The following is a 15,280-nucleotide window of genomic DNA, read 5'->3' as shown; positions in this document are numbered from 1 at the left end:
TAGGTGTCTACCAATCAGTAACTTAAAAATCAGAAAAACAAGTAATATTTTTGGTTATATCAATATATAGTATCACCAACTAATTGGACGGTTTAATTTGAGTTCCGTTTATGCCAAGGTACAAATATTAGGTACACGTGCATGGAGTAGCATAGGGTGCCAGAGTATCGAAGTTTTGTTTTCTGTTATTTATATCCACTGCCTTTACATTTTCCTGAAAACTTTCATTTCATTTCATTTGGCAGCAGCAGAGCAGAGAGCGGGAACTTCTCCAAGCTCGCGAAAACTCGAAAAAAATGGCGTCCGAGACCTCACCAGACATGGGAGAAAACGCCGCTGCTGAGAAGCAGCAGCAATCTCAGGCAGAAATTCGAGCTGACGTCGTCTCCGTTGATCTTCCTGCGCCTAAAGGCTGGAAGAAGAAGGTCCAATTCATCTCCTTTCCCTGCATTTCTATTCGTTTTCCATCCCCTAACGTCTCCGAAACGGTGAATTGTCCCGCTTCCCCGCTTTCTGCAGCTTTCTCTTATGGTGGCGTTTTCTTCAGGATGACTGATCTTTTGCTCTTTTTTGTACTATAGGCGAGAAATTGGCGTTTTATCTCGAAAATATGGCAGGAGAGGGTTGAATTAGGGTTAAGGTTTTTGAATTTGTGTTTAATATCGGTTCGGTTTGAGTTTTCACGTTTTTTTGTGGTTTGATTAGGTAGGGAGTGGATTTTCCCCCCTTTTTATTAGTTAGGTTTTCTTGACTTGAATTGGACATGGGTAGGGGGCTTGACTCGTAGAAATTGCAAAATTAGGGTATAATTTTTTAAAATTTCAGTGCGGTATTTCACTTGGAGGAAGACCATGGAATGTCAGTTGTTAGGAACGAGAAGTGAATTTGTTAGGTTTTTGTTGAGTTGCTTCTCTCTCTCTCTATATATATATGCTATGCGCTTTGTCTGTTATGTTGATTTCCTATTTTGTGTTTCTTTCGTTGTCTGGTGTTAGATCTGTTTTTCTTTCTTTTTTTAGGAGATGGGGTTTAGCTTCTTGTTGAATTAAGTTAAATGGCTATTGAATGTTTTCGAAGCCTGCGGTCGGTTTTTAAGAGTGAAGCTGTGGCCAGTTTAGTTTATAACTATCTGCTGAATGCGATTGGAGGTTTTAACCAGTCAACAACTAATGATGTTTACAATTCAAGCCATCTTTCTTTCAGTTTTAATCTAGAAGCGTTTTCTGAATGTTAGTCAACTCAGTTGATATATATATATATATATATATATATATATATATATATATATATATATATCGAGGTATGATGTTCTACTCTATCATGCATTTGAATAAGTTAATTTATGGCCTGGTCTTGAAATGAGTTTAACTGTCCCTGCACTTGAATTGTGATATTTGTAATCCATCAATTCAAAGTGCTGTTGTATAACCTGAAAAAGGATGGTAGGCTGTATTAGTCTACCCTTTTTCTTCTTCATTTTTAATATTTGGACACTTCCACATGTTGTTTTTGATGTGATCAGCAGGATCAATTGAGCAAGAGATACTGTTGTTTTTCCCTTCTTGTTTCAAGTGTCGCTTAAATTTTTATGCCTCTTTTCTCTTGTTGGGTTGGTGTTGAGGGTGAAAACTGCAGTTATTTTTGTTTGTTTTATGATTGATGATGAATTAGTTCTGTTTTGTATATTGGCAGTTGTTAGCCTCAATCAGGCACTGTAAATTGTGAAGATTCTGTTGTGGTATAAATCCATATGGAAGCTTCTTTTTTACCTAATGACATGTGATGGTAGTGCATGCTCTCATAAAGGTGGAAACTGATTGATACTTTGAACCTGTTAGTCTATTACATGTAAGTTTGTTTTACTGTTGCATGGAATGATCCGAGCGTGGAATCATCCAGGTGAGCTATCCTTTTACGTGCTTAAATGCTTTCTTTGGGGCAGGATGGAGGGAAATATACATGTTTGAACAAGTGAAATTCTATTATAGTTGATGTGAAATATTGAGATATGACAAAACAATTACAAATAAGAAATTAATTGTACAAACCTTGTATCTAGGTGCCACTCCTGCTTGTGTCATGCTTTGGACTCCCGCTTCTGTGTCCTAGGCTATTTATACTTACTAACATTTTGAAGCAGGAACTCTCTTATTCTTGCTCTCATATCTCTTAATGCTAAGCTATGCGTTTTGTGCATCTATAAACCAAAACGACTTCCATTTTCTTTAATGAGATCAGTTGCAATTTCTTCTTTATCATGGAATACGTGGCATTCCTAGCTTCATATATGTGGGATATGCTTGACAAGATAGCTGGGTATCAGTGTTCCAATTATGACCACATTGAAAATTCATGTATTTTCTAACATGCTTTACTGCCTCGCAGTATGAAATGGCATTATGGTGAACTAGCATATAGATTTCAGAATTCAGATATGTGGAAGTCACAAAATATGCAAAGAATGCATAATGTAATGTACTGTGTAAGTCTTATCTTATTAATGTGACCATGTTAAGTACCACATCACATGCATTTACGATAATATTGACATAATTCTTAGGGTGACTCTAGTTCAAGCTGGAATTGGTCGTTCTTCAGGGTTGCAATATTTTGGTTCAATTTGGTTTTTGGGATGTGTGCATTAAGTTTCTTGTACTAGTTTTCTGCTGAAAGAGGAACACTAATTGCTATATTCAATGCTTTGAGTGGGGTCATGTTGGCCTTGGCAAACCCTCTATTCCATTATTCTAAGAGAATTCTGGAGTTGTTCCTATCTTGGCACAATCTTTTCAAAGTTCAAACCATGCTGATTACTTCCTATAGTCTTTATAGCGAGGTTAATCATAAGCTCTCTACATGAGGGAGTTTTTCTTTTATTTTCTTTATGTTTCTCAAGTGAGAATCCTCATAAAAATAGCAGTTCATAATGTTTTTATCATTTTTTCCCCTGTGGCCCATAGCTTTTGGATGGATGAGTCGACAAATGCCTAGTCTATTAACTGTCCAGTTGGTCTTTGTATTTAGAGGAGCACAACCTATGTCAAGTTAACCATGAGATTTGTGATTTTGATTTGTGGCTCAAGACTTTCCTGACTTTTAAAAACCTGAGATTTCAATTTGGACTCTTCTTCAAGTTTTTTTTTTCTTTTTCCCTAGAGCTTGCTTGAAGACCAAATAGGGAGTAAAAGCAAATGTATATTAACATGTTTTAACAATAATTCTGCCCTTTCCCTTATTTTCATTGTAAAATGGTGGTTGATCATTCACCATTTATTTGATAAATGCTGACACTACAAGCCTCAAGGTTTAATGGACTGCAAGAAGTGGGAGTGGAATTGGGAGTAGATTCAATTCAAGTGAGCGAGCTGGGAAATGACATTTATGAGAACTGTATTTCAAGTGAAGTGGCTGTAGAAGCTATTGTACAGTAGTTTAGGTCGAATTTGTTTGGGTGCAAGTCCTTTGCCGTGTTACTCTAGCAGGATCCTTAGAGATAATCACCTCCAATATGAGGATATCAGTTTTCAATGTCTTTCTTTTGGGAGGATATGATGGCCACGTCCTGATTCATGGTTCTTTCACTAAACGTGCATTTGCTCTTTTGCATTGCTTGATTATGTCTTGTATGAAAAAAAGAGTGTTTGCATAATGTGTTCTTTTGCTCTTTGGTTAGAAGGATAAGGCTCCTTTAGCACATTTGTTATTTGGTAGTGCTTTGGGGTGGTTGGAGGGAGTGGAAAACCAAAAAAGGGTTCTTTGACTTTGCACCCTAACAAGTAAATGCCATTGTGGGATTTTTAGAAGAAATAATTGATTTCATTGCCAATGTTGATGCTTATGGCTTTCTTTCCTACTCCACAATTCTAATTCAAGTTCAAGAAAAATAAAGATAATAATAAGAGTAAATCCTAGTAATCAAAGGAAATCCATTGCCATATTGAGTAGGAATTACTAGAAGAATGACTCATCCAACTCATGCTTGTATTAAGCGTGAATCTAATGCTAGGCCCAATAGAGATAGAGTGGTGCCTATTAAAGGAAGGTATAAGTGTTGCAACTTTGCAAAGTTAAGTGGTGAACATCTGACTAGTTTGGTTCATTGTGTTGAACAAAATTTCAAGTTTAGAACATGCCGGAGGATTAGAGGTTTTATTAGCATCCTTCCATTCAGATGGAGATGTTAAAAAAATGTGAGTGAAAGATCCTACTGAATTGAATTTGGTCCATGAATCTAAGAAATAGTGAGAATTCTTGATCTCTCTCAATATCTCTCTCAATTCGAAGATCTAGGATTTGAATTGATGTCATTTCATTGATTCTGCCCTCATCCAAAAATTGCACATAGTTCCTTATGTTGTTGCCATTGAATTGCAATTTCTCAATTATTATATGATGATTTCTTAACTTTCCATATATAGAAACAAATATATTAGAAATGACATCTCTTATGTCAATGATATTGATACCATCTTCTTCGATTGAATGACATCTCTTATGTCAATGACACCAAAGGGATATTAAATGAATGGAATTGGGATATGCATGGAATATAATGAAATAGAGCCATTTTGAGGTTCCCTACGGCCTCATAAGGGGGATATGGCAAAAGTGGTAGACGCTACGGACTTGATTGTATTGAGCCTTGGTATGGAAACCTACTAAGTGGTAACTTCCAAATTCAGAGAAACCCTGGAATTAAAAATGGGCAATCTTGAACCAAATCCTGTGTTCAGAAAACAAGGGTTCAGAAAGCGAGAATAAAAAAAGGATTGGTGTAGAGACTCAATGGAAGCTATTCTAACAAATGGAGTTGACTGCATTGGTAGAGGAATCGAATCCGGCTCTATCTGGAGGCACGCTCTTCATGAAACGATGTATTTCTTCCATTGATAGCGATTTTGTAAGCATTTGATTATCCTCCTTTGATACAAGGATGCACGTTTGGCTTTTCTTGAATGAATCCCATTATTCTCTGTCGATTCTTCCTCATTTTCTTCCTCCTGTTCTTCCAAATGGTCAGTCAATTTGTATGACCATCGAGGAACTTTTTACCAATTTCTTCTATTCGAATAGATTTATTTTGAATTGTTTGATCATTTGGATCAGTTGTAACTACATCGGATAGAAATGTGACGCCGGCTCTTGTTGCATCACAAATCTCCAAGTGTGCAATGTATCAACGATATGGGAAAATGCAAGTGACCTTGCCATGGGTTGATTTCACAAAGGCCTTGTGCATCCCTTTTGGACCTACTAAATCCAAAGATTTTGAACCTACACTCCTGTAATTATAACAGACGGATGATGCAAGACAATTAACCACTTGCTTTAAAAGCTCAAACTGTTAGAGCATGGCGAATTAATCCCTTTATCTCATAACCCAGGTCCCACATCTCATGGGTTAGGACCTCGGCCGAACCCCCCTCGTTGGCCCCAAATCACATGGGTACTGCCTCAAACGAGCCACCTACCTTAAACGGGTGGGGCCCGCCTCACACAAGCCACCCGCCTCACATGGGCCGCCCACCCCAAGTGTACCCCTACATACCAAGACCTCCCCCGTGGGCCTTGCCCACCCTGAGTGTGCCCCTACATCCCACAGGCGACCCCACTTGAGCCCGGTGTGAAAATGTCCATGCATTAATCACTCCCGGCGAGGAGTCTCAAACACGAGACCTCCCGCTTTGATACCAATTTGATGTATGACAATTAACCACTTGTTCTACAAGCTCGAACTGTTAGAGCATGGCGAATTAATCCCTTTATCTTATAGCTCAGGCTCCACATCTCATGGGTTAGGACTTCGGCCGAGCCCCCCTCACGGGCCCCAAATCACATGGGTACTGCTTCACATGGGCTGCCCACCTCGAGTGTGTCCCCGCATCCCACAGGCTACCCCACTCGAGCCTAGTATGAAATGTGCATTAATCACCCCCGGTGAGGAGTCTTGAACACGAGACCTTCCCCGTGGGCCTCGCCCACCCCAAGTGTGCCCCTGCATCCCACAGGCGACCCCACTCGAGCCCGGTGTGAAAATGCCTTTGCATTAATGGAGCTTGCGACTACCAAACTAATTTCAAGTGGCTTGAAAATCGGTTTGAAGGATGGATGAAGAAGGCACTTGTATGTTGCTTCATCGGATGGCTAAGGGAAGAGACTGAGGTCGATATTCGAATGTTTCTACCCATTACTTTGGTGGGCACTTGGGTTAATATGCATTTAAGAAAAACTCTTATAGCTTCATTACATTGAGCGACAAGGTATTCAATAATGGTAACAATGATTGTAAGAACCATCACCATTACTGTTACAATATAGGCTATAGCGGCCCTTATGGCAAAAAGAAAAGAAGAAAAAGAAAAGAAGAAAAAGAGAAGAAGACTCGTAATGGCTATTATGGGCTTACAGCCTTGTAACGTGGAATGCTGTCAATTGTCATCATCACGTAACGGCCGTTATGTAATTGTTTTTTCACACAATGTCAAGCAATGTGACAAATATTGACGAGATTTTGAAAATCTCGCATTAATATTATTAAAGATAGAGGATATTATTGTGAGGTCTATAAAATCTCGGCAGGTTTTAAAATGTTGTGATAATATCGCACAATTTACTCGAAAATAACAAAAAGCTTAATACTATGTTATTTAAAGAGTTATTTCACAATATGTTATATAAAAGGGGCTCTTTTCTCTCTCTTTCCTCTTTTATTTCGAAAAACTCTCCTCTCCTCTCTTTCTTCATTCTCTTTATGTTCTACATGGTATCAGAGCTGTCTTGATCCTGATCCATCCTTTCTTGATTTCTTTTCTTCTCTCCTCTCCTCCAACTTCTTCTTCATCTTCTTTTTCTTATTTTTATTTTTATTTCTTGTTAAGTCTTGTGCTAAAATTATCTTAAGAAACCCAGGGTTTCTTTGTGGGTAATGGCTTCTGTGTGAGGGGTGTTTGAGATTTATTTGGTCATCGCTCCTCGTGTGGTGTGAAGACGTGGGTTGATTCTCCAAGGTGTGGTGTTCACTCTATGGGAATCGTTCAAGTATTTGTGACTCGCGCTAGGTCGGCTTGTGTTTGTGCAAGGCGTGTGGTACTCCTCTTTCCCATTTTTTTAGTGGAGGTGAGAAGTGATTTGAGAACTAGATTCCTGAATCCATCCTATTTTTTAAGGGCCCAAATAACCTCTATTAAATTGAATGGAACAAATTATCTTCAATGGTCCAAGTCAATTTGAATGTTTTTAAGAGGCAGTTGTGTTGGGCACGGTGATAGAGGTAATTAAGGAAGCCGTGGTGAAGTGGGAGGAGGTTGTGGACCTCAGAAATGCAATTCAGTTGAGAAGTGTTGGGATCTTTGTAGAAAGGCAACATGGGTGAATCAAGCATCTCATATTGTACACAATGGATCTTAATCAACTAGTTCCATTTTTACAGTGGAATTGCTATGCACACTTGAGGAGATGGTTAGTCTTACACAAGAAGAGTATTCATAGTTGATGTAGATTTGCATAGAGATGAAAAAGAGAAGAAAAATGTTGGGATCTTTGCGGAAAGCCAGCATAGGCGAATCAAGCATCTCATATTGTAGGCAATGGATCGTAATTAGCTAGTTTCATTTCTATAGTGGAGCTGCTATGCACACTTGAAGAGATGGTTAGTCTTACACAAGAAGAGTATTCAAAGCAAGGTATCCCAAATCGGTTATGATACGGCCGTATTGGCCGATACGTAACGGTAACGGCCAACACCGTTATGCGATACGGGGTCAAAACGGTCGTTACGAAATTCTGTGACCGTAACGGTCGTTACGGACCCGTAATGGCTGTTACAGGCCCTGGAAAAAAAAAAAAAAAACTTACCTTTTTTTCCTTTCTTTTCTTTTTCTTCTCTTTCTTCTTCTTCTTCTTTTTCTTCTCCTTTTTCTCGTGCAGCTGCGGCTGCGGCATTCTTCTTCTTCTCTCTCTCTCTCTCTATTCTTTCCCTCTTTTTTCTCCTCTCTTCTTTCCCTCTTTTTTCTTTCCGGTTTCCCTTCCCCCCCCTTTTTTTTTTCCGCATGTGTCACGCTAAGACGAGCGCTTAGCTGCTGCTGTAGGTATGTGTCATGCTAAGACGAGCGCTGACACTCCTTGATCTCCGAGTTGTACGAACGGTTCAAAGGAGATCAAAGTTACGTGGGCTCCACAATGATGTATTTATTATATCTACACCGTTCATCTATTTTTAAATATCATTTTAGAGCATTACCCAAAAAATGAACCGTATCTAAAGATCGTTTGGACCACACAAAAAATAGCAGCAGAGATGATAATTTTCACCGTTAAAAATTTCTTAGGATCCACTGTGATGTTTATTTTTCATCTAACCTATTAATTGGGTCACATTGATGTGGATGAAGGGAAAACACACATGTCAACTTGATTTAAAACTTTTGTACCCCCCCAATAAAATTTTAATGGTGAATGTTTAATTATTGTTGTTTCTTATGGTGCAGTCCACCTGAGCTTTGGATGTGCCTCATTTTTGGGCTCATGCCCTAAAATTATTTGGCAAAATGGATGGACGGTGTGGATATAACACATTCATCATGGGTGGGGCCCAAAAAACTTTGACATGTGTGCTACACTTCACAATTCGAGTCCCGCCTAATTCGAGCCCTTAAAAAATTGTACACTAGACATATATTAACTTAAAATTTACCAATTAAATTATGGACTGCAATTGCTAACTCATAATGTCAAAATCAAATTGTTTGAATAGTTTTAATTGTTAATTTGTGGACTTTTATTTTTTAAAATAAGGCCTTTTGATTTTTTTTCACGATTCACTATCCAATAAATGTCCACCAATTCATAAGTGGGATAATGGCAATAAATTGCATGAATTTGAGGCTAATTTGGGGCATGGATTGGTCCTCCAAGTCAGCCCCAAATTGGCAACGCCATCTACCTAAATTTAATTTCATTTTTTTAAAGAACTATTGGGAGAAATGATATCAAATTGTTAAGTATATAAATTAAATATTTAGAAAATTAAATATATGAATTTTGTAGTCAAATTCAGGTTACCTGGTTCAAAAATTAATCAGACAGTCCGATACAACTTCTCACCAAAGAGTGGACCGTTACACCACCATAAACATGTTCCAATTTATAAATGAATGCATATTTGGAATGCTTAGAATATTGTGGATTTAATCCATATTTTTTTGGCAAAAAATTTTTTTTGCGCCGTTACGCCCCCGTATTCGTATCGGTTTTGGAGGGCACCGTTACGCCAACCGATACCGATACGAGATACCTTGATTCAAAGTTGATGTAGATTTGCATAGATGTGAAAAAGAGAAGAAAAGATGGGTTATGGTTGCACCTTCCCACTCCCTTTCTCTTATATTTAAGTGATAAAAAAGCAAATATGACAAAAATGGCCTTGATACACTAAATATTTTGTCTAGCATATCCCAAGACAAAACACTAGCAATAAGTGGCTCATAGGCCCATAACCAAATCCAAGTGGGCAATAGGTGCATACCCATAATTGTTAACTCTCCCCTTCAAGCAGGAGCATAGATGTCTTGCTTGTCCACCTTGGAAACAAGTTTGTCAAAGTGAGATTTTCCAAGAGCCTTGGTGAATAAATTTGTGATTTGATCATGAGATAAAATATAAGGTGGGTAGCTCTATCCCTAAGATATCTTGTCTCGAATGAAATGCCAATAAACTTCTATATGCTTCATTCTCTCATGAAACACATGGTTATTGGCGATATGTATCGCAGCTTGATTGTCGCAATGTAAAGACATCAGAACTTGAATGTCGAATCCCAATTCCTTGAGAAGAGATTTCAACCATATAAGTTGACAATTTGTATGGGTCATTGAGATATATTCAACTTCAACACTTGACTTGGCAACCAAATTCTGTTTCTTACTTTTCCAAGCAACTACAGTTCCATCGAGGAAGGTGTAGTAATCCGAAGTTGACTTTTTATTGTATCTTGACTCTGCATAATCTGCATCTGAATAACTGACCATTTAAAGATGACTATGAGCTCTATAAAGGATATCATTCTTAGGGGAACATTTCAAATGCATAAGGATCTTCGTAATTGTTGTTAGGTGTGGTCTCCTTAGACTTCGCATGAACTGGCTCACCACACTAACTGAAAAGGCAATATCAGGTCTGGTGATGGTCAAATAGATGAGTTTGCCAACAAGTCTCTTGACATATTAGGGTCTTTTAACGATTCTCTTTCTTTAGCTTTTAATTTGAGATAACGGTCCATAGGTGCATCAACTGGTTTGGCACTCAACATCCTTATCTCTTTTAACAAGTCACAAGTATATGTTTTCTAAATAGATTTATTCTAACTTTTGATCTTGCCACTTCAATGCCCAAAAAATATTGAAGAAAACCAAGATCTTTGATTTGAAACTGAGTTTTAAGATATGCCTTTAGTTTTTCAATACCCTTGAAGTCATCACCAATCACTATAATGTCATTGACATACACAGCCAGTGGTATGTAGCCAAAGATTGAGTGCTTTGAAAAGATTGAGTGATCTATTTTACTCCTTTTTAATCCAAAAGATACAACCACGCTATTAAACTTCTCAAACCAAGCCCTTGGTGATTGCTTCAACTCATATATAGATTTGTCACTTGCATACTTTAGACGACTCCCCCTATGCAACATATCTAGAAGGTTGCTCTATGTAGTCTTCTTCGTGTAGGTCTCCATGCAGGAATGTGTTCTTCATATCCAACTAAAAGAGAGCCCAATCATGATTTGTAGCTAGTGATACCACAATTTGAACTCAATTAAGCTTAGCTAGTGGGTTAAATGTATCTAGATAATTTGCCCAATAAACTTGAGTATATCTCTTACCGAACTACTTGGCTTTGTAATGATCAAATGATCCATCATGTAGGAACTTAACTGTATACGCTCATCTATACTTGATTGGACTCGTTCTTATATGGAGATCAGTCAGCTTTCAAGTATCATTGGAGTACATGGCTTCCATCTCTTCATCCATAGTTCGTTTCTAATTTTCATTTGATAATGCCTCTTGGATTGAGTTAGGAATGGATGCAAAAGATAAGGTAATGGAAAACTTATGATAATTTGTGGACAAATGGGTAAAGGTGGCATAGATGGAAATAAGATGAGTAACACAAGAACGTTGCCTTTTTGAACTGCAATAGGAAGTCATTAGCAACCTCAGGAGACCCAAAGGAACTAAGAACATCAATTAGTGCAGTAGTTGATTGTGTGGACTGAAGAGGAATAGTCTATAATGCCTGATATTTTCTCATTTTGCTGTAACAAGTCTATGTGAAATTCTTTTGAGGTGACGATGGCGGTGGCATCTCAACATCAAATTTTGAAGGAAATACTTTTGACAATGGAGCTTTCATAGATGTCGCTTTAGCAATATGCTTATCTTTAACATAGAATGGAGCACTTTTAGAGAAGGTTATATTAACAATCACAAAATGCTTTTTAAGAGTGGGGGAATATTGTCGATAACCCTTTTTTAGTACTAGAATATTTTAGAATAATACACTTAACGGAACAAGCGAAGTGTTTATCCCAACTGGACCCAAATATGTGAGCAAAGTACAACCAACCACTTCAGGAGGAACATGAAAAGCTGGTTGATCAGGAAACAATATAGAGAATAGTGTTTTGACATCTAAAATTGATGAAGGCATTCTTTTGATCAAATAACATATAGTAAGAATTGCATCACCCTAAAAGATCCACAGAATGCTCATTCCTAGTAACAAGGCTCAAGTCACTTCCACCAAATGTCTGTTCTTGTGCCCATCCACCTCATTTTGTTGGGGTGTAGAAGCATAAGAGGTTTCATAAGAGAATAGTGGATAATGCCCTGACTTTGTAAATATGTTTAAAATCCTTTGAAATGAATTTCATGGCATTATTTGACCTAAACTTATACAATTTTACCTTAAATTGATTCTTTATTTCATTATAAAAATTTTGAAACATGAAAGACTTATTGACTTATGATTTATCAAATATAACCATGTCATCCTAGAGTAATCATCAATATAGAGAACAAAGTATTTAAAATCTAATAAACTAGGGACTCGAGTTGGTCTCCACATATAACTATGGACTAATTTAAACAGAACATCACATCTTGAATCAATTGTAGATGGAAAATGAACTTCATGATGTATACTCAGCTCGCATGCTTTGCACTTCAACTTTGACATCTTGGTAAGCGATGGGATGGGAGTTTGTAGATTCTAGTGACAAGGATCTCCTAAACAACAATGCCATTGAATTGTCGAATATGAAGGAAGCGTTGCCTCCCTTACTGGTTCTCTCACATAGTAGTACATTCCATTTCTCTTACAACCTCCACCAATTGTCATACCCATCTTGAGGTCCTAAAACATACAATAAGAAGGAAAGAAGGACACGAAACTTTTCAAGGCCTTTGTAAGTTTACTTACAAATAAAATGCTAAATGAGAACTTAGGTGCATATAGATTTGATGACACGAAGACTCGTGTATTGGGCTGGGCAGTACCAACTCCAATAACATTAGATAATGTACCATCAGCTAAAGAAAATGATGTATTTGACAAAATACAAGCAAAAGAAAAAAAAGAGATTATGATTACCAGAGATATTGTCGGACACCTCAGAGTTTATGATCTAAGAGGAGGCATGATAAAAGACACGCTTTACCTTATTGAGCCAAAGTGGTTGTAGAGCCACTAAAAAATAAATTAAAAAAAAAAAAAAAAAAACCCATGCATGTTCCTCTTTGTGATAATGAAAACCAATTTGATCACTGCTAGGATTGGATGAAGCACGAGTAGTGAACCTACTATCGGAAGAAGCATCCTCTACTACAAGGGCTTGATTATTTTTTGTGAGTTTTCCATGAAGATCCTAACAAAAGTCACGGTATGATTTGCTAGGCGACAATGAGTACATTTACGGTTTTCTTGACCACCATGACTGCCTCTAATTCCTATCAAAAATCTACCAACTTTGCGACCATGAAAAGCACCATGCTCAACACGTCCACCACAACCTCCATGTGAATTGGACTAATTGGATGAAAAGGTCAATGCTGATTTATCATATGCCTTAACATGAACATTATTGAATTCGTTTACTAAGGAGACTATCTGGAGTCTTGCAATCTCTCCTAAACTCCTTCAAAATCTGATCCTTTGCCGATTGGTACACTTTTGGTAGTCTAGACAAAAGTTTCGCTATTTTTATTTCCCACTGCTTCTCGTAAGGACGATGTCTAACGGTATAGGATGATATATGGAACTCTCTTCACACATTCCAGTCAATTTTGTGAAGTACTCACCAAGGGGCTCATCCTCCTTTTGAAAAGTGAAGATCTCATATAATTGATACACATGAGAAATATTTTGTTTTTAGGAGTACATCTTCATGGTATCTAAGACCTCTTTTGTCATGTTTAGGAATACTAGATTAGAGCTTGTTTCAGACTCCATGCTATTCCATAACCAAGATTGAATTTGGCATCCTCATGCATCTTTTAGATTCCTCCAGTTTAGGATCCGTAGGGTATTTATCCTTTTTGCGAGCTAAAGAGGAAAACCTCGATAGACTTGACCCATAGTTGATACTTCTTCCCACTCAACTTAACAAAGGTTATTGACACATTGAAGAAGGGTCTTTCGATTTCCCTAAGAGATGAGGAACCACCAATTATATCTTTAGGTTAGGTAGACATTCCACAATAAACTTCAACACCAATTAAAAATGATAGTTTTTTGAGGAAGATCCACACAACAACACATCCAAAATCACAAAACACAAATTTATGGCCTAGAATAACTGTAAATCATGCTAAAACAATTCTCACGTCGCACATGACTTTATGGGTAGGAATATTCAACCAAAAACTACTACACAATGCAACCAACATAAAAAACAACTTTAAACATCACCTCTTGAAAAATTAGCAAGCTTTCATTATCCGTTAAGGCATTTACGCTCATTTTTTAGAGTGTTTCCCTTCTACTTGAAGAATGATGCAGAAAAGAACATGTTTGTTGCACAAAAAAAGTGTTTTCCCTTAAGGCCCGATTAGTCACCTGGATTTCTAGAAGATTGCCAAAGTTAAATCCAACCACCTGGGGTGGATTAGTGAAGATTATGGGGTTCCAATCACTTCTAACTGATCGTTGATGCCATGTAGATTTGCATAGAGATGAAAATGAGAAGAAAGAAAGAACAGAAAAGTTGGGTTAGGGTTGCATGTTCCCACCGCCTTGTATATTTAAGTAATAAAAAGCAAATATGATGTAAATGCCCCGGATACAATAAACATTATATCCAACATATCCCATGACTAAAAACACTAAGAAACAAGTGGGCTGTAGGCCCATAGCCAAATCCAAATGGGTTGGAGGCCCATACCTATAACCGTTAATAGTTGAAAAACCACCAAAGCAATCCACTCTTGCGGCTTCTATTGTGACTTCTACCATGTAGTCATGTTTGTGACCTTACGTATGGCTTATTTAGTATCCATGAGCATCAGACTATATGATCGGTGACGTTAATGCTTTTTCTTCTATTAGTACTGCGTTAACTGGTTCATTCATGATGAGGACATGGACAAACAAATGCTGATGGATTGGGTTGATTTATTTGCTGAGGAGTTTTGGGATTAGGTTAGAATGTGGAAAGAGGTTCAAATATCTTTTATAGTGGGCCAAATCTGTAGATTTATCAATGGACCACGCATTGTGGCACTCATGGTACACACTTTTGAGTCACAAAGTGGTCTTTGGTAGCATTTACCTTAAGTATGAATTTCATCTTATTTTTGGATGATTTTTTTTTTCCGCTTTACTTATGTCTCACTTAAGTAGATAAAGGTATGTTAGTCATTTTCTTTTAAATTAAGATGTAGGGATGAGATTATCACATCTAGCACATAGTTTATACTTAATGTAAAGCCTAGATTAGTGTTAGGGCTTTTCTGTTGTTTTCCTTCATATGATCAATAAAGAGAAAATGTCAAGCGACTTTTGGGACTTCTTCCTTCTCTACAAGCCTTGGTCGTGAACCCTTTTCTAGGGTTTGGGCAAGTGCTTGTTTTTACAAGTGGGGCGTGTGATTTAGGCCATCAAAACCAGCGAGAGCTTTGATTATTTGTTGGTTATTGAATTGTTTTTCCTTTCAAGTGGAAGAGTCTCTATTCTTGGATTGGGTGTGTTTGGGTATGATATGGTTGTAGGGTTTGATATAATTA

At 37.6% G+C, this 15,280-nt stretch overlaps 1 protein-coding gene across 1 annotated transcript in view; it reads left to right on the top strand.

Moving 5' to 3' along the window:
- The first annotated feature begins 223 nt into the window (after positions 1-223).
- LOC131233482 (methyl-CpG-binding domain-containing protein 11-like) overlaps positions 224-15,280 on the top strand; it is a 30,501-nt gene continuing 15,444 nt past the window's right edge. Inside the window, exon 1 of the mRNA XM_058230198.1 lies at positions 224-425. Within this exon, the coding sequence (XP_058086181.1) occupies positions 297-425 (129 nt within the window). The 5' untranslated portion in view covers positions 224-296. The remainder of the gene's footprint in view (positions 426-15,280) is intronic.

This window comes from Magnolia sinica, chromosome 18 (assembly GCF_029962835.1).
Source record: "Magnolia sinica isolate HGM2019 chromosome 18, MsV1, whole genome shotgun sequence".
Taxonomy (NCBI): domain Eukaryota; kingdom Viridiplantae; phylum Streptophyta; class Magnoliopsida; order Magnoliales; family Magnoliaceae; genus Magnolia; species Magnolia sinica.
The sequence above is the reverse complement of the archived record's forward strand: the minus strand, read 5'-3'. Positions and strand labels throughout refer to the sequence as shown.